General features: G+C 41.9%; 1 protein-coding gene across 17 annotated transcripts in view; it reads right to left on the bottom strand.

Moving 5' to 3' along the window:
- Tcerg1 (transcription elongation regulator 1) overlaps positions 1-17,237 on the bottom strand; it is a 54,861-nt gene extending 37,624 nt beyond the window's left edge. For 4 of the 17 annotated variants that reach the window (XR_013046065.1, XR_006065936.2, XR_013046066.1 and 1 more), the window contains exons 1-5: positions 17,130-17,237; positions 10,133-10,358; positions 6,732-6,884; positions 5,343-5,838; positions 1,551-1,793 (exon numbers count right to left, since the gene is read on the bottom strand). Coding sequence is in view for 10 of the 17 variants with exons in the window: in XM_042264310.2 (XP_042120244.2) it covers positions 1,551-1,793; positions 5,343-5,838; positions 6,732-6,884; positions 10,133-10,358; positions 17,130-17,188 (1,177 nt within the window). In the remaining 7 variants the exon portion in view is untranslated. Of the gene's footprint in view, positions 1-1,550; positions 1,794-5,342; positions 5,839-6,731; positions 6,885-10,132; positions 10,359-10,965; positions 11,045-16,163; positions 16,776-17,129 lie in introns of those variants that run through there. The other 13 variants (XR_013046070.1, XM_042264310.2, XM_042264312.2 and 10 more) reach the window with 9 other exon arrangements.
- Between the last annotated feature and the right edge of the window lie 6,378 nt (positions 17,238-23,615).

Genomic DNA, 23,615 nt, shown 5'->3' with positions numbered 1-23,615 from the left:
CGCCATTTCAAGGTTTAAGACTAGGCAAGTGAACTCTAGGCTAGGACGGGCTACACAGCAAGACACTATCTCTCAATAATACTGTTTCTAAAAACAAAAAGAGGTTTTGACAAGTGTCAAACTATTCCCCATTTGTTACTTTCCTACAAAAATAAGATGCTGCTGGATGCTGTCACACATCTTTAATCCCAGCACTTGGGAGGCAGAGGCAGGCAGATCTCTGTGATTTTGAGGCCAGCCTGGTTTACATAGTGAGATCCAGGACAGCTGGGTCTACACAGAGAAACCCTGTCTCAAAAACAAAAATAAATAAATAATTATAATAATAATAAGCAGCAGAGGAAAGTACTCAGCTTATCTTAAACTTAACTCAAGAAAAAAGCAGTCCTTAGTAGTAAACAACTTCTGTTTTTCTTATTTTTAAGTGACTAGAGGTGTCACTGTCACATATAGGGCATTTACTTATTTAACACTACATTAATAATGTAGAAAAGGTTTTTTAATAGAATAAAAAAAACGATGAATTCCTAAACTTCTGGTACTTGTAAATGTTTCCTGTTGAAATGTAGTTGTAGCACACCTCTATTTTTACACAGAACCCTACAGAGTAAAATGGCAGTAGCTTCAGCAAAAGTATGAAAGTTAGAGACAGAAGCCAGGGTTCTCTTCATCCTCACCAAACTAGCCTTGTAAACTTGTCTACGCTATCAATATTTTCAGCTACAACAGATAAAGAATGGGTCAAGGATTAAATACATGCATTTGACAACAGCAAACGCACTCAAATTAGAATGCCCAACACTATTATGTAATCCCTAATGGAAGACTTATCCACGAGTTTTTTAACTCCTTCTCTAGTCTTCATAATTTCCTGTATAATAACACACACGAATTTGCCATAACAGACTCAAATAATGCATGTTCTACTTTACTTGACAAATGTTGCAAAGAAACCTTCTGATTTGTCTTACATCAACCAGTCTGTTCACACTTAAGAGTGACTCACATTTTCTTCCCAATACAACATAATTATTAAGAGCTTGGTACCTGGATCTGGAGGGTACCAGATCAATACCTAACCCTATCACTTAGCTAGGTGACAATGGACAAGTAATTTAACCTGACTGTGTACCTACCTCCTAAGATGGTTGCAAAACTTAGGACTGAATGCATACGATGTGTTAGAACAACACATGTGTACATTATTCAACCTGTGCTAGCTGTTACAGCTTGTAATTTATCAACTTCGTAGACTCAATCCCTTTAAAAATTACATTTAGAACATATTTAGAAACAAAATGATCTCATTCACTGAGGCTATTATACAAAATAAGTGTAATTTTAAGTGACTCTAATTTTAAGATATGTAAACAACAACAAAAAAGGACATTTACCAAAACTTAGAAAAAAAAATATTGCAGTTAGCCATGAATCTTTCAAAAACATTTCAAACAGGTGAGATTCAAGGCAAATTTCAAACGCAACAGACACATGAGAACAAACTGACAATGTGAAAACAGCTAGAAAAACAACTGTAATCTGTTGTTTACCTGGAAGTGGGATTGGCATGCCAGGAAGGGGGACACGGAATGGAGGCACCATTACTGGTGGAAAGGCAGGTATTGCCGCTGCTGGCTGAGGTACTGAATGAGGAACAGCAGGAGGTAACGTCTGTGGGTGCGGCTGGGGTACAGTTTGCACAGGTGTGGCTGTAGGAGCAGGAGTTGAAACACTAACTGTAGGCGTGGCAACTGAGACAGCAGAACTTGGGGTCTGGTCTTGTGTTGTGGGTGCTGATAAAAGAGAAAACAACATGTATCACTCCTTCATGAACCTTTCTACTGTACTCACCCGTCACTCAACTCATTCAGTATTTAAAGGCCCATTATCCCATATACTGGAGGAAATGTTTCACAAAAATCTATCTCCAAGAAGCTTGAAAATAGCTAAATGAAAGTTAAACAAAAACAAAAAATCAAAACTAAAACAAAATAAAATGAGGTAAATATACAGAAATGTAATCAGGACCCAGTTCATTCATAGATATAGGGAGTGTACAGAGAATTTTATATTGAGATAATAAACCTCAAAGAGTCAAGATTTCATCAAAGAAAGAGGAGCCCAAAGAGGAAATAAGCAAATGGTGAAAGAAACACGAGTAAAGGTAAAGGGTAGAGAGTAACAGAAAGTGTTCAGAATCACAGGTGAGCACTCAACTCATAAGACATGCGGCATACCAGCAAGCCTTGAGCAAGAGCCAGGAAGTCTGTACTTTGCTGGGTAGGGAAAGGGCACACTTATGCAGAGAAAATGGAGTAGGAAAACAGACACCACTGTATATACAGTGTCTTCTCACATTAGTGGCATAATTTCATAAATGTAAACAAAGGTTTCATGTGATGAATTAGATACAATGGAAAAAGAGGAAGGGAAATCAATTACATTACTAGAACTGTCTAAGCAAGAAAAAACAGAGAAAAAGAATATGCAAACAACTAATGTCGGGATATGAATGAATGGAACAGAAAACATTTCAGGTTTTTCTTTAATTATTTCAAAATTTAAGAAAATGTTTAAGTGCTTTCCATAGTATAACCAGGTGAATGTACAATTCAGGGTTATTTGGGTTCTGCTAACACATTTTTAACTATCTAAAATAAAACACTCCATCTCTAGAATTCACATTTAAAATAGAAATGATTAAAAAAAATTAAATCTATACTTCACATTATTAAGGTTTTAGCTCTTATTCAATGAAACATTTTAAAACTTTACCTAGTTCCAAATAAAATCCACTACGATAATTCACTGGATTTTCAGTGATTTCTTTTTTTAAAGAAAGGGAAAGTATCAAACTCTACCTGTATTAGACTAAGAATAAACTTGAAAAATTAGTAACAGTGCTTTCCCAATCTTTAAGTAACTTCATTTTTAAATAAAAGCACAGAGCTGAATACAAACCACCCAACTGTACTGTCCACCTGACAACACAAATCTGTCCATTACCATCTTCTACCTTCTACAAATTTTGAAAAACTCACTTAGGCTGGGAAGATGTGAGTAATTTCATACTTGTCAATGAGGAACTCACCTTGGCTAAATAGACAGCAGGGCCAAACAAGTATCTTCAGGGGCCCAGGAATGAATTGTTGGTCTAGCATAGACCTAGCCTTAGGGTACAGTATCATATTAATATAATTTATAACAGTGTGAAAAATACAAAGTACATGCAACATTTGCCCAGTCCCATAGATACACCATTCAGCAACTATAGACCACTATAATGTCTGAATGCTTATTAATTCTTCCCAAATTCCCTGAGAAGCTGACTTCATGATTAGTTTCCATAAACTTGCAAAAAATGAGCTTTGCTCAACTTCAAGTAAAATAAGTGGTTTGAATGTTTACTCCCATGTACCCAGATCTATACTGTAGTTTACAAAACTAAATGTTAAAGTATTACTGGTATTCATATTACTAAAATTATGGTTCAAAGCACCAATGCCAGGAAAATGAGTTTATAGGGACATAAAAGTTCAAGTAGAAAAGACTGCAATCAAGGAGATGGCAAAAAGTATTAACTCAACTCACTCCTCCTCTCCATAGCAGGGTATTTTGAAACTGCCTAGAGATAATGAATCTGAGGAAAAGGATAAAGGCAATTCCGGAATCAAAGAGGAACCTGGGAGAGTAACGCCAATCAATGAGCAAGTTCCTACAAGTTCCATGTGCTCAAATAACTCTACAGTTCTCCCTCTCAAGCCACACATGTGGGATTCTAACAAGAACAAGTACCATTTTACGGAAGTACAGAAGGAGAAATAGTGCGACTAGAATCACAGTACCAGACAGAACACTCAGACACACAACCTAAAAAACGGGTCTTCAAATGCAGCCAACAGAGTGTGACTCTTAGGTTTAGATTTTCAGGACGATTACAACAGGAAGGAGAGGGGCACTTACATACACGGAGCACACACAGGGCAACTGAAATACCTACAGAACCACATCCCTCAAAGCAAACCAAGTACCACCCTTCCCAAGCCATCAGAGAGACCTTAAGCAACAGGAGCCTCCACACAGTGCTACACTGCCTTTAATACCCTGCTCCCACTACCACCACCATGTACTCCATAAATCAATGGCAGGTTTCTGCCTTGGGCCCTCAAGCATAAAAGCCATAAGCTAAAGATCACAATATAGTTAGCACAACTTTCCTTCCATTTACATCTTACACTTGTAAAAGACCTACGTTTTCCTGTTTCATCTATTTCTCCCAGTTTGTCTAAAAAAACTAAATAATGTCTAAAAACTGTCTCCAGGATGGATTCAATCACCAGGGCTGGGGAGAAGTGGAGACACATATGCCTATACATATACCTTACTTCTTCAATCAGTAAGGTTAATTCTAATTTGAATCCATTATGATTACATATTTCAGTATTTCTTACACTACTGATTCCCAAGTTTTTGAAGCTACCAAGCAAAGTGTGGTTTTGTTTTTCTTTATTCATTGTTCAGACAGTAAACAATAGGAATACCAACCACCCCATAAAGAAAACCAGTCAGTGCAATGCATTAACAATGATCACATCAAGATCATTTCAATAATCTGGGCTCAGTCTGTTTGCAGTGATACCACCAACACACAGAATAACTATTTTAAAAAATCTGTCTTCAGCCCTTACATCTGATATGTATACATTCTCACTTTTCCTTTTTTAAAGTTCTAAGTCTTAGGATGTAACCATACACTTGGAAATTCTTTCCTTATTGTTTCTAAGCCAATCCCCACTGCATTGACGGATAACTTACTCCAGGGCCCACTATTTCTAAAAGAGGTTACAGAAAAAGTCCTAACAAAGTCTTCTGACTTCAACAACACCCAGACCCGCTACTTAAAGAACATTCCAGAACATCTGCCTGATTTTTAAAACTATCCATCCCCTGGGTTTAGTCTATTGACCAATATAAATTGTCCTACTTCAGAACTTCCCTGTCAATCCCATAAAATACATCAGTCCTCACCAGCTGACCTTAGTTCAAGCCTCAATTAGAAAACTGTAAAGTAAGGTCCAACACACTGAATTTTGTAAATCCCACAGCATTTGTCACTAGTGTCTGGTCAATTAAAATAACTACACTTCTACAGCTTAACTGCATGAACTACACTTGGGCAAATTTCTTCTACTCTTACAAGTGCCCAATTTTCTCTAACTCAGAAATTTTAATGTCAAAACGTATTTTAAATAATGTCAAGGGTAATGCCAGAAACTACCTTTTTAGACTACAGGATTTGGTTTTCACACCCCTAAATACCCACACACTAGGCCAGTACTCACTTGATACTGTCTGTGCAACCGAAGTAGCAGTTGTCGTGGTGGCTGTGGTAGAGGATGGGGTAGACGATGGTGTTGAAGTAGACACTGCAGGTGCTGGGCTACTGGTTGTAGGGGTGGGAGCGCCTACTGCTTGTGCTTGCACTTGTGCCTGGACCTGAGCCTGAGCCTGTGCCTGGGCTTGTGCCTGAGCCTGTGCCTGGGCCTGTGCCTGTGCCTGTGCCTGAGCCTGGGCTTGAGCCTGGGCTTGAGCCTGGGCTTGTGCCTGGGCCTGGGCCTGGGCCTGGGCCTGGGCTTGAGCCTGAGCCTGAGCCTGGGCTTGAGCTTGAGCCTGAGCCTGAGCCTGAGCCTGGGCCTGGGCCTGGGCCTGGGCCTGGGCCTGGGCTTGAACCTGCGCTTGGGCTGCAAGCATAGGTGTCAGTTCTGATTGCTGAATAACCTTTACTCCATCTGGCTTGGTCCACGCAGATTCACGTGTCCGAGCATTATAATAATAAACCTGCAAAGGAAGGAAAAAAAGTAGTAATCACAAAATCTGATACTAAAAAAATGTTATATTTTGTCTTAAAAGATAAAGTAGCTTTAGAGACGGTTACACAATATTATGAGTCTATGTTTCTATAAAACAGAAAAGGAAACTTAATGTAGTATTTTGCAAAGGAAGTTAACGAAGGCCTAAGACAAGAAAGCCTTGCTGACAAAATTGGCCTTTGGCTAGTGTGTGAGAACTGGACTTGAGAGTACTGCACCCCTCTTCCTAATAAGAATTGTGCACTGTGCCTAAAGTGTGTATGCAAACAATGCAGCTCATGCTGAAAGTCTGTTTTCCTTCTGGGAGTGTGGAATTTTAGTTTATGCTGAACTGGTGGTACTATATCATCTAATGAAAACCTCTAGGTTCAGGTGAGCTTGCTGCTAGAAAAACTTCTCATGTGTGGTCACCATTCTACTCTGAAGAAAATTAAGCATGTACAGTCTCATTCCTTAAGAGGACTTTGGGAAGCTCAGGTCTATTTTTCTTCCTATCTTGCCTCAGGCACCTCCTGTTAGTTTTGTATCCTTTCACTGTAGGCTAAGCTACGAGGTCAACTACACAATGATCCCTACTGATGATTCCCAAGCCTAAAGATGTTTTTGAGAATCTGTGACACATCATTGAAAATGCAAGCCTCCATGCAACCTTGTAACTACAGCAAAATCTAATGCAGCAAGCTCCTCTGGAGTCGTACCCTAATCCCTGTTTGAAGCTCAGTCTTAATGCATAGAGGTACCAGAATCTCAATGCATAGAGGTACCAGAATCTCAAATGCATAGAGGTACCAGAATCTCAAACTACCAAATTTTCACTACTTTGCCACCACAGAAATAAGTTGAGTATATTTTGTAATTTACCTTCCCATCTGGAGTTTTATTTTCTACCCATATCTCCTCAGTGGGAGGCAGTGCTGGAGCACCAGGAGCAGTCCCAGGAGGCATTCCTGGTGGGAACATCATACCCGGAGGAGGAGGCATAGCTCCCATGGGTGGAGGCATGAAAGGTGGTCTCTGTGAATGCACAACAACAGTTATGATCACTTATAAACGACCTTATTTCTTCCTTCAGGTTAGTAAGAGCTACAAAAGCAAACAGTTGTCCATTCAAATACATCTGGCTACTGCATGAGCAAAATTATTAATCTGTAATAAAAATATCAATAATATAAGAATATCAAATATAATAATAAGAATATCAAAATACTGACAAGAGCTAATTCTAGGTTATGCCATCATGAGTAAACTTTATGTTACATTGCATTTTTCATACACTGGGTTACTTTAAAAGAAAAAAGTTGACTTTTAAATATTCTGGGGATTTTTTTCATGTTTTTGTTTTTGTTGTGGTAGGGGTCAAACCCAGGGCCTTGTGAATGTTAGGTAAGTGTTCTATTCCTGAGCTACATCTCAAGCCCCTGTTTATATACCACGCTTATCCATGACCTAAACTCCTCCATAGTAGCCACTAACAATAAACATTATTTTACAAAATTATACAGCAATAACCCTTATTATTTACTTCAAGCAAAAATGTAGTTAAAAACATATTTTCCCATCCTATTTTTTATGCAGTAGTAATAAAACTCACTTTAAATGTCAATAAGTTTTGTGTGATATTTTGTTTGTGTTTTGACAAATAAAGCTTGCTTAGAGTCAGAAGGTGGAGCTAGCCACTAGTTAACCATAGAGGTTTGGAGGACTGTAGAGAGAGGGACAGGAAGTGGTAAGGCGGGGCTCAGATAGGATCTCAGCCCTTTTGTTTGGAGAAACTGGTGAGGTAGGAAGTGACTGTGGTTGCTCCCCTGCTTCTCTGATCTTTCAGGTTTTTACCCCTATATCTGACTCCTGGTTTTTATTGATAAGATTAATTAGATTTATGCTTCAAGTAAGTTTCACAAATACAGAAAACAATTATCCACTTCAGGCTTCATTTATTCTGGTCTGGTCTGGTCTGGGCACTGGTCTCAGCCCTTGCACAAGCCTCTCATCACACCTTTTAGTGGAAAGCTTAGAAATCAACCCAGCATATAGGACACCACTGCTGTGGATATCACTCTATATAAATAAAACATTGATGGCCAGTGACCAGGCAGGAAGTATAGGCGGGACAAGGAGAGAGGAGAATTGGGGAAACAGGAAGAAGGAGGGAGAGACACTGCAGCCACCACCAGGACAAGCAGCATGTAAAGACGCCGGTAAGCCACCATCCATGTGGCAAGTTATAGATTTATAGAAATGGATTAATTTAAGATATAAGAACAGTTAGCAAGAAGCCTGCCACGGCCATATAGTTTATAAGTAATATAAGCATCTGAGTGATTATTTTATACGTGGATTGTGGGACTGCGGGGCTTGTCCTCCAGCAACACACCACTCTTGTAAGTCAACAGAACCTGAAAATTCCTCCACCATCCTTTTTAGTGACTACTAACAAGATCCCACGCCAAGCTGTATCAGAAGCAAGAAAAGTTGCAGCTTCTTCTGATACGCAGGCCTGGTAACTTCAGCATAATGAAGGAGTCTTCAACTAAGTTTGCACTGTACATTAGTTTCAGAAGTAAAAATATAATGAATATTGGGGCTGCCATTTTGGGCAAAGATAAAAAGATGTTCTCTATAATTTGAATCTAATATAGAAATTAAATTACCAAAAGCACCTTAAGTTGGACAAGGGGACTGAGTTCCACTTTCCTGAAAGTGCTCCCCGCCCTACACCTGCTTTGAACTTGTTTCTGTTCCTTACATAGGCTCATGTCTTTCCAGCACCAACAGACTCCATTTACAAAAGTTCTACCCTAATGTCTCATGAACCCTCAGCTACAAATAATTCAGAGGATTTAATGTAAAGCAACACAATTATCACAGCATCTGAGACATGTCACCCACACTGAATCCTTACTAGAAGAGCACACTTATTGAGTACACACTGTAATTAATATTCAACTAATAGTTTTAATCAACTGCACTGATCAAATGTACACAGTAAATGTATAGTCACTAAGAAACTGGATTTTTGTAATCTTCAAGTAAATACAATACCACATCTCTTATAGATAAGCCTCCAGTTAAAACATGAGTTTAGCATATTTTATATGGTGGTGCATGTCAACAATCCCAGCACCCAGAGGCTGAAGCAGGAGAACTACTGCATGCTCAAGGCCAGTCTGGGATACACAGTGAATTCAAGTCCAGCTTATGCTAAACAGCAAGTCCCCATCAAATTAAAAAAAAAAAAAAAGAAAAAGAAAAAAAAAAACACATAATGTTTTTCTAATACCAAAAGATTTGGGAAAAGAAGAAAAAAAGTTAAATCCTATTATCATTCTCCAAATTCTACCCTAGGCATCATTTCTACAGTGGAAAACTACTCAATATTATACAGTATACATCTATTATATACTTGCTAACAATATAAACCATGAAAGAGAAATATAAATATTTGGAAGTCTTTTCCCACATTGAAGATGGTTACAGAAGAGAATTTGCCAAGTTACTGAGAGAAACACAAACTAGTCATTGAGGCAGGTGTGTCGGTAGGCTTCTGCCACCACCTACATCCCTCTTCTCCCTCCCATATTAAATAACTTAAGGAACAACAGCAACATGTGTCTCCTTAGCTGTCATTTTATTTCAGACTTGAATTTTTGCTGGATGAGGTGTCTCACACTTACAATCTCAGCACTGAAGAACTAAGGCAGGAGGATCACAGTAAATTCAAGGCCAGTCTGAGCTACAGAGTGAAAATTTGCCTTAAAAAAAAAAAAAAAAAAAAAAACCACCAGGAACTGAGTCAGTGGTTAATTATGTTTGCTCCTCTTCCAGGGAACCCAAATATGGTTCCCAGTATCCATGTCCAGCGGTTCACAACAGCTTAACTCCAGTATCAGGAGGGATCTGATGCCCTCTTCTGGCCCGTGCACGCATGTGCACACGCACATACACACATACACACATACACACACACACACACACACACACACACACACACACACACACACACACACAAAATTTGAAAATGAAATTGAATCTTTAAGGGCTGGAGAGATGGCTTGGTTTCCAGCATTCCAACTCTAGATTCAGGGTATGGGGTACCCTGGGCCTCAGTGGGTATCTGGCAAACGTACACATACATGTAGGCAAAACTCATATACATAAAACAAAGAAAAATCTAAACAAAAATAAACAGAGACAAGTTTTTAAGGCAAAAACTTATATATAAAATTGATACTAATGCCAACTAAGCAATGGCAACCTCTTACCTGGAGGTGTGGTGGGCCCATGGGTGGAGGTATTCCTCCTGGGGGAGGCATTGGTGGCATATTAGGATCGAAAGGAGGCCGTCCAAAGGGGGGTCTGGGTGGTGGTGGAGGGCCTCTCATCATGCCAAAAGGAGGAGGAGGTCTCATGAGAGGTGGCGGGCCTCGCATCACTGCATTTGGTGGGGGAGCTGGGCCTCGGAACCGCAAGGCCTGCTGCTGAGCCATCCTGTGTGGAAGAACAGTGAACAGGTTCTCAAAATTGCAAAAGTAGCTACTCACAACTGAATTATAGCAATTTTTAAAGGGCCCAAGTGCAAGCAAGAGTTGGAAAGCCATTATTTTTGCAATCACATGGTAAAAATGAGATGAGAATGAAGATGAGGGCAGATATTTAGATGATTTTAAAATATCTTCCCACAATAGTACATATAGTCACAAAGTAGAATGAAAACCACAATCAGAAAATTAAGCAATACCAGGTTGTCATAATTAATGTTGTCTAAGGGCATGACTGAGAGGCATACCCCACATAGTGCAACCAAGAGTATACAACCTCAGTCTAATAACGAATACATAATGTTGCTGGGCAATGAGAAGACTCAACAGGTAAAGGCACTTACCGCCAAGCCACAAGGTAGGAGAGAACCAAGTCACCCAAGTTACCCTCTGGCACGCGCACGCACATACACACACATACACATACACATACACACACACACACAGACACTTTTTAAAAAGAATGTTCCAGACGGGGGTTGCTCAGAAATATCAGTGGTATACAGACAAGGTTAAAGAAAGCTGAAAAAACCATCTGTGGACTAGGCTTCACATACCAAACAGAAGCAGTACTACATAAGGTGGCAGGATCTGTCAGAGAAGGATCAACTTCAGACACTGATTCCTAGGCTACTTCTGTAGTCACAGAAAATAGACACAAATGTATTTAGCGGGAAATGTTCCAAGTATCTTAATCATAAGCAGTTCAGAGTTAAAAAGAGCATGCATACATGCAAATAAAGCAAGAGGGAAAATACCAAGTGTTCCATCTTCATTTCTTTCATTTTTTAAAGTTTGAAATACTTTTTTATGTTTTTGTTTTTTGAAACATGGTGTCTCTACAGAGCCTTGGCTGTCCTGGAACTCACTATAAAGACTAGAATGGCCTCAAACTCAAAATCTGTCTCTGCTTCCTGAGTGCTGAGATTAAAAGCACACATGCCCTAAGTTTTTAAAAGAGGATGGAGGGCTGGTGAGATGGCTGAACAGGTAAAGGTACTTGCCATCAAGCCTGATGACCCGGAGTTTGATCCCTGGGATCTACATAACAGACCTAAATTCCTGTAAGTTGTCCTGATTTTCATGTATACACCAAGGCACACACAAAAATATTCCGTAAAAAGAATTTTTGTATTAGAAGAGAGTGGTCACAGCCCAAGACACTTCAAATATTGTGCACCTCCCCTTCAATGCGCCCTCCCCCGCAAGCTCTAACCAAATATCTTAGTGTATTCTTTCCATGGCATTTGAGTAAATAACGAATGTAATAAATAACAGCATTAGCCAGGCGGTAGTGGCTCCCACCTTTAATCCCAGCTTGGGAGGCAGAGGCAGATGGATCTCTATGAGCTGAAGGCCAGCTTGGTCTACAGAGTGAGATCCAGGATAGCCAGGGCTACACAACACAGTGAAACCCTGTCTCAAAAAATAAATAAACAAACAGACAAACAAGCAATAGTATTATTTACCTTTGCCCAGGTGATTAATGTGTGTGTGTGTGTGTGTGTGTGTGTGTGTGTGTGTGTGTGTGTGTGTTTATCCCTAAAAGTGCAGACTACATGCCAGGGAAATGCTCTTTTCAAATATTATTTAGTAACATTTCTATGAGATTATGAGGTGAACACCATTGTTAATCCCATTTTACAGGTAAGGAACGAGGGAACACAAAACTGAAATACTGTATCCAGTCCAAGGCCTCACAGCTTGCTTGTTAGTGGTAAAGCAAGAATTACAACGCCAGTGTCCTGTAAGCCCTTTCTTTCAAAGGAATTTTGTTCACTCATTTCTCCAGCACACTGTCAAGTCTAGACATAGTAGGCCCATTAAATACTCATGAGGGGTTGGCGAGATGGCTCAGCAGTTAGGAGCACTGGCTGCTCTGAGAGGACCTGGATTCAATTCCCAGCACCGACATGGCAGCTCACCAGTCTGTAACTCCAGTTCCAGGGGATCCGACACCCATACACAGACATAAATGCAGACAAAACACCAATGCACATAAAATAAAAATAAATAATTATTAAAAATACTTATGTGGCTGGACATAGTGGCACATGCCTTTAAATCCCAGCATTGGGAGGCAGAGGTAGGTGGATCTCTGTGAGCTATGAGGCCAGTCTGATCTACACAGTAAGTTCCAGGACAGCCAAGGATACATAGAAAAACCTTGTCTCAAAAACAAAAACAAAACAAAAAACCTACTCATATAAACCAACGCATGTATACCTTGGTGATACTGTACGAAAGCTACCATACAAGGGCAAGACACAGAGCCTACAATAATTATTTTTATTACAGCCAGACATGGTGGTTAATGCCTGCAATCCTAGCTATTCAAAGACAGAGGAAAGCTGGGAATAATGATAAACACCTTTAATCCCAGCATTTAGGAGGCAGAGGTAGGGTTATCTTTGTGAGTTCAAGGCCAGCCTGATCTACAGATTGAGTTCCAGGACAGCCAGGGCTATGTAGAGAAACCTTGTCTCAAAAAACACCAAAAAGAACTACATAGTGAAACTGTCTCAGAGGGGGGAAAAAGAAAGACAGAGGCAGGAGGGTCATGAGGCCATTCTAAGCAACCCAAAAGATTCTTATCTCTAAATAAATAACTTAAAAAAAAAAAAACCCTATTATGAGCGTGGTGGTGGCGGCGGCGGCGGCGGCGGCGGCGGCGGCGGCGGCGGCGGCGGCGCACGCCTTTAATCCCAGCACTCGGGAGGCAGAGGCAGGCGGATCTCTGAGAGTTTGAGGCCAGCCTGGTCTACAGAGCGAGATCCAGGAAAGGCGCAAAGCTACACAGAGAAACCCTGTCTCGAAAAACAAACAAACAAACAAATAAATAAATAAACACCCTATTATTAAACTTCAACTTGCCGAAGTCAATTACAGCACCTACCCAGACCTTCTTACATAAACTAAGAATGTACATTACACACGATTCAAATTTCCATACTCAAAAAAACTAGATTAATAATAATATTCTTTCTTTCTTTGGGGAGAGGGGTTGGCTTTTTCTATTTGGTTGAGCACACCTTTAATCCCAGAACTCAGGAGGCAGAGGCAGGTGGATCTCTGTGAGTTCCAGGACAACTAGAGCTATTACACAGAGAAACTCTCGTCTCAACAAACAAAAAGAAAAGAATGTACCTTAATATTAGGTATCCTTTTTGTCAGTTTTTCCTTTTCCAAAAAAAAAAAAAAAAAAAAAAAATCAACGGTTTTTTTTTTTTTTTGGAATCCATACCTCCTACTTCTAACTTCAAGTCAAGCACTTAGCCTCTAGAACCACGAAGCTATACCTGCTCTGTTCTTCATCAGGTTAGCTACATACATTCCCAAGTCTGAATTTCCTACCATGTAAAGAATATAGACTTCAAATAAAAGCTACCTCAGTTCTGTTCAATGAGATAATCCCTGTCACACAATTTAAGGTAATAGCCAACATACAGTAAATTGTATTATCACTTCCAATTACTCCCAATACCTCATAGAGCTTTGCCTATATAAGGCATTTAGTTAATTTTCCAGATTTCTTCTTAAAGTCTGCCACTAATTTCCTGCTGCCAGTTATATGTAGAGCATGTCCTGAGATCTTTATCTACACAACTTCAACAATTCCTCACCAAAATAAACAGATAAAGCACCTGGAACAGCAACGATCAGAAATGCTTGTGAAGTACTAGCTACTAAGGACTGTTACTACATTAGCATTAGTGTTCCATGCTATTAAAATTACTGTTATTAATATTAATGTCGGGTGTTATTACCAGGCCGTTATCTGGATGTTGTGGACAGCTCAGTCTCCAGTATTTCTGCTCTTCAAATATATCACCTGCATTATGTTGAAGCCTGTGCTTACCGTTTCCACTGCTTGGCATGTTCTTCCCACCCCGTTCTATGACTGTCCACTCTTCATTATTCAGACGCAGTCCAAATGTCACCTCAACCTGCTCCCCACCTCTAGGGTCTCACAGCCCCTCTCTGGACCTTTACCCAACTGAGTTTTCAAGTACAGCAAATTCGATAAAGCACTCTATCACTTATTTTTACCCATCACTGTACAGCTTTTAATATATTGACACTATGTATTACTGTTTAATAACGATTATGAACCCTGAACACTTCCTATTTACCAGGACAGTTACATGGGCATTTTCTGTACTCTCTTAATTCTTACAACAACCTAAGATGAGTTTAATGTCATTTTTACAAAGGAAAAATAGCTTGTTAAGGAAGCTAGTTTATAGTAATGCCAGAATATTCTCATTCCTGTTTTCACCAGCAAAGAAATTCAGGTTTCAAGTACCTTGTCCTATGTATAAGTAGTAAACAAAGCCCCCTGGAGAAAAAAAAAAGCCCTAGGGTAAGAGATCTATACACAAATCAGTCCGAAAGTTACTTTCAGGGCCCTCAGCCAGAAAATGACAAATGGATCTCTGAATTTCACAGCGGTTGCAAGCGACTTGAGATCCCACAACTTCCAACATTTTGGGGGAAGTCTACATGCATGAAGAAAAATTGTCTTTAATTTTCTTCAAAAGAACATCCTGGAAATACAAATATATTTTTCTAGAAGTAACCTACCCAGATAAGCAAACTCCTCAGAGAAAATACTTTAGTTGAATGGGCACGAAACTAAAGATGTTACCTTCTTACATATAGGAGGCAAATTATGGAAACAATGAATCAGCTGGGACCCAGGTTTTAGTTCCAACCCAGCCAACTAGCTCCATATGTTTCACACCTGTAGGCTGATCCTCATTTGATGGAGTTAGTTTCCTTTCAAATTTAGACCAACCTCAATTAAATGGAAGGTCTTTGGGGACAAAGGGCTTTCCCCTTTATTGCCAGGACCTAGGCCAGAAACTGTCACAGATTGCATAAGTGTAGTAGGATAAGGTGACCATATCTCAATATTGGTTTATTACCACATATCTACTAAACATCGCATTTCTGACTCTATGAAGCATGTATGACATGCAAATACAAAACAAAGCTCAGTTTCTGCCATCAAAGCAGCCAGTTTATCATAAATTGAGAGCAACGCTAAACCTTCTACAATGTGCTGCAAAGAAACTAGACAGAGTCACATGTAATAGAGGCTGGCCTGAAATTTACCACCCTCAACTTCCTGAATGCGGGATTAACAAGCGTTTGCCACCACACACAGCTCCACAAGCAACCTCTAAGCCAAGAAGCGAAGGGACCGAATACTTGCAGCAGGTCCTCTAATTAAAGCCTTATTAGGATCAGTTTTGCAATAATGTCTAGAGTCTAGACAATCAGTAATAAGTCTACAGGGCTACTTGCTGTGAAGTTGAAGACACTCTCCAAAAACGCTCCGCTAAGACCCTGAGTCTAGCTAAAGTAACCTCTTGAGACCAGAATCAAAAATATTTTTTATCACTAGCACTGGAAGATCCTGAAAATGCACCCCAGCCATTCATCACACACGTATGGGGGTGAAAGGATTCAAGATTCATCTCAGAAATAAGACAAAACCCTGTTCCTGCCAGAGAGGGAATTTTCGTGTGTGACATTCTGAACCCGAAAGCCGTTATTTTCTTCTATGCAAGGCTAGTCTCCATTTCCTTAGAAAATTTCATCCCTTACTCTAGAAAACACGAATCCTCAACATCGACACCGCTGTTTTCCTTTTAAACGCCGAAAACGGCACATTTCAGAATGGGCACTGAGTAGCTGAGATGGCATTTTCCCTTCCAAGGGGATTTAAAAAAAAAAAAAATGTACATACACAAAACGTAAGTCACCTCTTTTTCTCTTCAAAAGCCACCTACAAAGAGATGGCATTTCCCGGTCACTCCGAACAAACTTTAATCACAAATTGCAGGGGCACTGGCTGAGTGAGGAGGTTCCAGAGGGAAGAAAGGTCACTCACTGCCTCGGTAGGGCTAAGGCGTGGGTGAGAAGAGAGCGAGGTCGCAGGCTAGGGACCCGGACACATCAAATCACTTCCTGGATTCACAATTCCAACCTCGACTCGTTCCACCGCCCCAACCCCTCGGAGCCGTCCCCTCGACCACTGAGCGGAGGGGGGGGACGGACGGGGACGAGGACGAGGGACCGGGCCTGGCACCGCCTTTTCGGCCTGCGAACGGAGCCCTGCAACTCGTCCTAAAACCCGGGTGGAGGATCCGGGATGGAGAGAGAGCGAGAGCGAGAGCCTTTTAAAACCGCAGCCTCCGCGGCCCCCAGCAAACGGTCGGGGCTGCGAACCTTGACAAAAGAAACGGAATCGCGAACGAGGGCCGGCGTGAAAGCGAGAGAAGCCGGGGAAGGTGGGGCGGGAGGCCGGGGCGGCGCGAGGCCGCGGGCGGCGTGGACGAGGCCACAGCGGGTCCGCCAGTGCCGGCCGAGCGGCGGCGGCGGGGAGCGGCGGAGGGGAGCGGGCGGCGGCGGCGGGGAGCGGCCAGCCGAGCCCGCCGGGGTAGGCCGGGAGCGGAGGCGCGCCGCCCAGGCCTGCGGGCCCCGCGAAGGACGCGGGTGCGCCCCGCCGCGCGCAGGAGGCCGCAGGCCGGCCCCGGCCCCGGTTCTCATTCAAGCCGCCTTCCCTTCCCCCTTTCGCCAGCCCCACGCGGTCCGGCCCCGGACCGCCGCGACGCCTGTCCCCCCCACCATCCCCTCGGGCCCCCCCCCGCAGCCTGCCCCAGCCACTGGGACGCCAGCGCGCCCAGAGGTGCGGGAAGGCGGCGCCCTTTACCTCAGCTCCCCCGGGTTGAAGCGCTCGCCTTCCCCTCCGTCCCCGCCACGCTCCGCCATTACAGACAGTCGCGTTCATCCACCCGCCGACCCGGCGTTGCCGATTGGTCGGGAGAATCGTCAATCCCCCGCACAGGAGGCGGGACTAGCCGAGATCGATAAGATGATTGGCGAAGCTCGCCATCAATCTTGACGTTAGGGACGGCATTTGTTCTACTATTGGGCAAAGGGCCCGCCGACTTTGAAAGCGGTATGGAGACGGTCAGTTGATTGGCCGCTGGTAGGCTTCATGGGAAATGAGACATTGGCAAGGAGGAACAGGTGGCGCCCTCTTGCGGGAAGAAAATCTAGGTCCTCCCAAGTTCCGCCCAGCCTAACGTAGCCACGTGTCGGCGCAGCTTGCAGGAGCCAGATGTGGAGCCATATTGGCCACTAATAGCTCAGGCCGGGATCTTGGGCGTTATATGAGCCAATCGAAATCGACCTGGGTCGCACCCAAACCAATTATCAGGTTGCAAGGGAAAGCGGTATTTCCTTGCAGTTAACAAGAGGCGTTAAGTCACTATGCTGTGTGTGCTTGTTCTGAAATGATTACAAGCATGCCTTCCAGTTCACCTAATCAACAGCAGGCTGAATGTTATATAATTTACTGCATGAAAATAAGTAGATTGGAGAAGGGAGGTCTCTGCAATTTACAGCTTTTACAATCTCAAAATAAAGCTGTCTAAATTAGCACAGCCTGATACCAGAAGTAATTATAAATATGCTATATTTTTAACTTTAAAAAGGAGGGGGGCAGGGATTTCAATGGAATAGTGAAAATGACCACAGTCATTACTGAACTCAAATTAATGATTAAATTTTACACAGACAGTGCTATGTACTATTCTAAACACTGGTCATGTATTGTTTCTTTCAGACTTTGAAATCCACTAACAGGTAAGTACAGATAGGCACAATTTATAGGTGAGATTGAGGCACAGATGTTAAATTAGTTGCTAAATATAGCCAGCTAGTAAATGGTAGGTCTTGGCCTTAGGCCCACGGCTGTGGTGATATTGTATCCCCCAATATATTGTGCACCCTAATAAACTTATCTAGGGTCAGAGACAGGACAGCCACTTGATCGACATAGAGGCCAGAAAATGGTGGCACACACACCTTTAATCCTATCACTTGGGAGGCAGAGATCCATCCAGATCTCTGTGAGTTCGGGACCACACTGGAAACAGCCAGGTACGGTGACACACACCTTTAATCCCAGGAAGTGATGGCAGGAAGCAGAAAGGTATATAAGGCATGAGGACCCGGAACTAGAGGCTTTTAACCTTTAGGCTTTTAGCAGCAGTTCAGCTGAGATCCATTCAGATGAGGACTCAGAGGCTTCCAGTTTGAGGAAACAGGATGGACTGAGAAGTTGGCCAGTTGAGGTTAGCTGTGGCTGGTTCTGTCTCTCTGACCATCCAGCATTTCACCCCAATATCTGGTTCCGGTTTGTTTGTTTGTTTTGTTTTGTTTTATTAATAAGACCTTTTAAGATTCTTGTTACATATGGCAGTGTGACATTGAAGTCCCATTGTGGTCCAAAGCGATTCTACCAACTAAAAAACTTGTACACGAATGGCCATTGTCGCATTATTCATAATGCTAAAAGAGGAGGTTAACATCCCTCAGCTGGTAAATGGCTTTAAAATGGGATATAGCCACATGATAAAATATTTTTCAACCTTGAAACAGCTACAAAAATGGATAGACCTTGAAAGCAGTATATTAAGTTAAGGAAACCAGACACAAAAGACCACTGCTGTATTGCAATACAATCCCCTTTTTTAAAAAAAAATATTTATTTTTTATTATGTATACAGTGTTCTGTTTGCATGTATGCCCACAGGACAGAAGAGGGCACCAGACCTCATTACAAATGGTTGTGAGCCATCATGTGGTTGCTGGGAATTGAACTCAGGACCTCTGGAAGAGCAGCCAGTGCTCTTAACCTCTGAGCCATCTCTCCAGCCCTACAATCCCCTTTTAAATATCAGCATATATCTTCAAGTCCTGGTCACCTGTTCTGAAAAATAATACTAATATAAATACCTCGCACCACCAGGAGGTGGCGGCACACACCTTTGATCCCAGTACTCAGGAGACAGAGGCAGGTGGATCTCTGTGAGTTCAAGCTCAGCTAGGACTGTTATACAGAGAAACCCTGTCTTGGATGAAAACAAACCAAAAAAAAAAAAAAACCCTCACTTTATACTAATCCATTACACTGAAAAATAATCCCAAATAGAGACCATTGGCATATATAAAAGATAAACCGTTGGTTTAAAGAAACTTTTAAAAGGAGGCAAAAATTTTAATATCTGATAATTTTCATTATTTATATTAGAACTTTTTAACTCATTTACTTTTATTTTATGTGAATTGATTTTGCCAGCAGGTAAGTCTATATGAGAGCGTCAGATCTTGGAGTTACAGACAGTTGTGAGCTGCATGTGGGCTCTGGGATTTGAACCCTAGTCCTCTGGAAGAGTAGTCAATACCCTTAGCTGCTGAGCCATCTCTCCAGCCCCCTACATCTAGACTTTTAAAAATTATAGATAATATTGTGCTTTTTAAATATTTATTCAGCTCTAATTAAGTGCCTATATGTAGCTGTATATAAGTATGTGCACATGAACATACATGCCATCTGGAGTCCGGATATATCAAATCTCCCAGAGTGTAGTTACAAGCAGTAGTGAGCCATCCCACATGGGTATTAGGAACTTCATGAATTCAGGTCCTATGCAAGACAGGATGTGTTCTTAATTGCTGAGCCATCTCCCTATCCCTATATCATCTATTTTCATAGATTAAATACATATACAGGTGGGGCCAGTGAGATAGTTTAGCAGGTAAATACTCTTGCTGCAAAGCCTGAATATGATCCTGCGGTAGTTTGAATGAAAATGGCCCACAGGCTCATATCCTTGAATGCCTAGTCCCCAGTTGATGCATAGCCATATGGCTGTCCGGGGCACAACTTATACATCAGTTCCTCCAGTAAACCCTCTCCAGAGAGAAAAATCTGGCCTGATGCCGCAGTTAGCTGGCTTCTCCTTGTCAAATTCTCTTGCAACACCCTACATGTCTTTCTGACATTCCAGCAACATGTTACTATGGTGTCCCATTGAACATTATTTGTGTGACATTTTCATATTTTTCTCTTAGTTTTTCCTGTGAACTTATCTTACTGTTTTTAGGGCTGAATAATTTTGAAGCAAATTACAGACATCCCAACATACCCCAGTATGTGCTGGCTACTTATGCCAACTTGACACAAGCTAGAGCCATCAGAGAGAAGGGAGCCTCAAGTGAGAAAATGCCTCCATGAGATCAGGTTGTAGACAAGCCTGTAAAGCATTTTCTTAGTGATTGATGGGGAAGGGTTCAGCCCATGGTGGATGGCACCACGCCTGGGCAGGTGGTCCTGACTTCCATAAGAAAGTAGGTTGAGCAAGCCATGGAGCACAAGCCAGGAAGCAGCACTCTTCCATGGCCTGCACACATCAGCTCCTGCCTCCTGGTTCCTGCCCTGTTTGAGTTCTTGCTCTGACTTCCTTTATTTTTTTTTGTTGTTGTTGTTTTGTTTTTGTTTTTTGTTTTTGTTTTTGTTTTGTTTTTCGAGACAGGGTTTCTCTGTGTAGCTTTGCGCCTTTCCTGGATCTCACTCTGTAGCCCAGGCTGGCCTCGAACTCTCAGAGACCCGCCTGCCTCTGCCTCCTGAGTGCTGGGATTAAAGGCGTGCGCCACCACCGCCCGGCCTCTGACTTCCTTTAATAACGAACAGTTATGTGGAAGTGGAAATGTAAAACTCTTTCCTCCCCAAATTGCTTTTGGTCACGGTGACCTAAGATACTCTCCTAAATATTTCAGTAGAAATCCCTGCAAAAACGCTCATTGTTTTCATTGTGTGGTAGTGGTGCATACCTTTAATCCCAGCACTCCAAGAGGCAGAGTCAGGCAGATCTCTGAGTCTGAGGCTAACCTTGTCTAGAGAGTGAGTTCTAGGATAGCCAAGGCTACACAGAGAAAACACAAAACACAAAGAAAACAGAAAACAATAGGTGACGGACACCTGCTAAAAGACCAGGCTGCCTACGGACCTTCTCTACTCTCTGTTCCCCAAGACCTAATCCACTAGCACTACAACAGAATCGCCCTCCTCTTCCCTCCCTTTTCCTGGGTCGCAGCTCCCAGCTCCAGCAGACACCCCTTGCTCAACCACAAACCCCAGCTGCCAGAAGACCAGGTATACAGCCCATGGACCTTCTCTCCTCTCTCTGTTCCCCCAGACCCAATCCTTGGGGTCCTCCCTAGCGCTGCAACAGAACACCAGTTGCACCCTACATTCCCTCCTGTCCATGCCTCCTGTGGATCCCACAGACCACCATCTCCCCTTCCCCTCCCCCTCCCCCCCCCAGCCTCCAACATCAGCAAGTGCTCCCCATGGACACACCAGCTGAGGAGGCCTGTAAAGCGGGCAACACAAAGCCAACACACTCTTTAATAATAACAGAAACATTATTAGTTAAGGTTCTCTAGAGTCACAAGAACTATGGAATGAATCTCTCTCTCTCTCTCTCTCTCTCTCTCTCTCTCTCTCTCTCTCTCATGTGTGTGTGTAAAAAGAGGGAATTTACTAGAATGACTTACAGGCTGCAGTCCAGCTGATCCAGCAATGGCTAGCTGTGAACAGAAAGTCCAAGAATCTAGTAGTTTCTCAGTCCCCCAAGGCTGGGCGTCTCAGTGGTCTTCTGTGTATGCTGGAATGCTGAAGAAGTAGGCTCCAGGGCCAGCAAAGGAATAGATGTGCTAGCAAAGTGAAAGCAAGCAGGCGAAGAACAATCTACCTGCTTCCATTGTCTGTATATATAGGCTTCCAGCAGAAGGTGTGGCCCAGATTAAAGGTGTGTCTTCCTGCTTCTAGATCTGGATCAATGATTATCTTCCTACTCAAAGGTCCAGACCAGAAGTGGATTCACCCACTTAAAAGAAAACAAAACAAAACAAAAAAATCTCTCACAGGTGTACCCTCCATTTCTGGATTCCATTACAGATGTAGTCAAGTTGACAACCAAGGATAGCCATTACAGAAACCAAGGAACAAAATACCCACCCAACAAAGACAAACCAAGAAATCAACACCTAGACCTATAATCACCCCAAAACCAGATTCCTAGACACCAGCATAAGAACATAATCAATAAAAACAGGCAGGGCAATATGTCTCTACTAGAGCGACCCTATCTTACCACAGCAGGCCCCAAATCAATATTCATATAAGAAACACTTAAACATCAAGAATAGGCATTACCTCAGGGTAAAGTGTTGGAAAAAGATATCCAAGCAAATGGACATAAGAAGCAAGCTGGTCTGGTCATGACATCTGACTTGAATATCTAAGAAAATATACTTCAAACCAATCAATCAAAAGAGATGGGGAAGGATACTACACACTCAAAGGAAAAATCCACCAAGATGACATTTCAATTCATAACATCTGTGCCCCAAACAGGGCACCCACTTTTGCAAATGAAACACTACTAGAGCTTAAGTCACATATTGACCCACACATACTGATAGTGGGAGACTTCAATACCCCACTCTCACAATGGATAGATCATCCAGACAAAAACTACACAGAGAAATGCTGGAGCAAATTTGTATCATAACCAAGTGGACCTAACAGATATTAGAGCATTTCACCCAAACCCAAAAGAATATACCTTCTCACCATCTCATGGAACTTTCTCCAAAATTGACCACATTCTCAGACACAAAGCAAGCCTCAACAGATACAAGAAATAACTCCCTGCATCTTATCAGACCGGATTAAAGCTAGATTTCAACAACAACAGAAACAACAGAAAGCCTACAAACTCATGGAAACTGAACAACTCTCAACTGAATGGGAAAAAAGTGGGTCAAGACAGAAATAAAGACATTAAAGACTTTCTAGAATTCAATGGAAATAAGTACACAACATACCTGAACTTACAGGACACAATGAAAGTGGTGCTAAGAAGAAAGTTCTTAGCACTAAGTGCCTACCTAAAAAAAATGAGAGAGATTAACAGCAATTTAACAGCATCCCTGGAAGCTCTAAAACAGAAAAGAAGTAAGCATACACAAGAGGAGTAGACAGCAGGAAATAATCAAATGGAGAGCTGAAATCAATGAAATAGAAACAAGGAGAACAATACAAAAATTAAAGAAGCAAAGAGTTGTTTTTTTGAGAAAATCAACAAGATAGACAAACCCTTATTCAAACTAATCAAAAGACAGAGAGAGAATAGCCAAATTAACAAAATCAGAAATTAAAAGGGGACATAACAACAGACATTGAGGAAATTCAGAGAATCGTAAGGACGCACTTTAAAACACTGTACTCTACCATATTGGAAAAGCTAAAAGAAATGGATAGTTTTCTAGATACATACCA

Source organism: Peromyscus maniculatus, chromosome 19 (genome assembly GCF_049852395.1).
Source record: "Peromyscus maniculatus bairdii isolate BWxNUB_F1_BW_parent chromosome 19, HU_Pman_BW_mat_3.1, whole genome shotgun sequence".
Lineage (NCBI taxonomy): Eukaryota > Metazoa > Chordata > Mammalia > Rodentia > Cricetidae > Peromyscus > Peromyscus maniculatus.
Note: the sequence above shows the minus strand (reverse complement) of the source record. Positions and strands in the feature narration are given on the sequence as shown.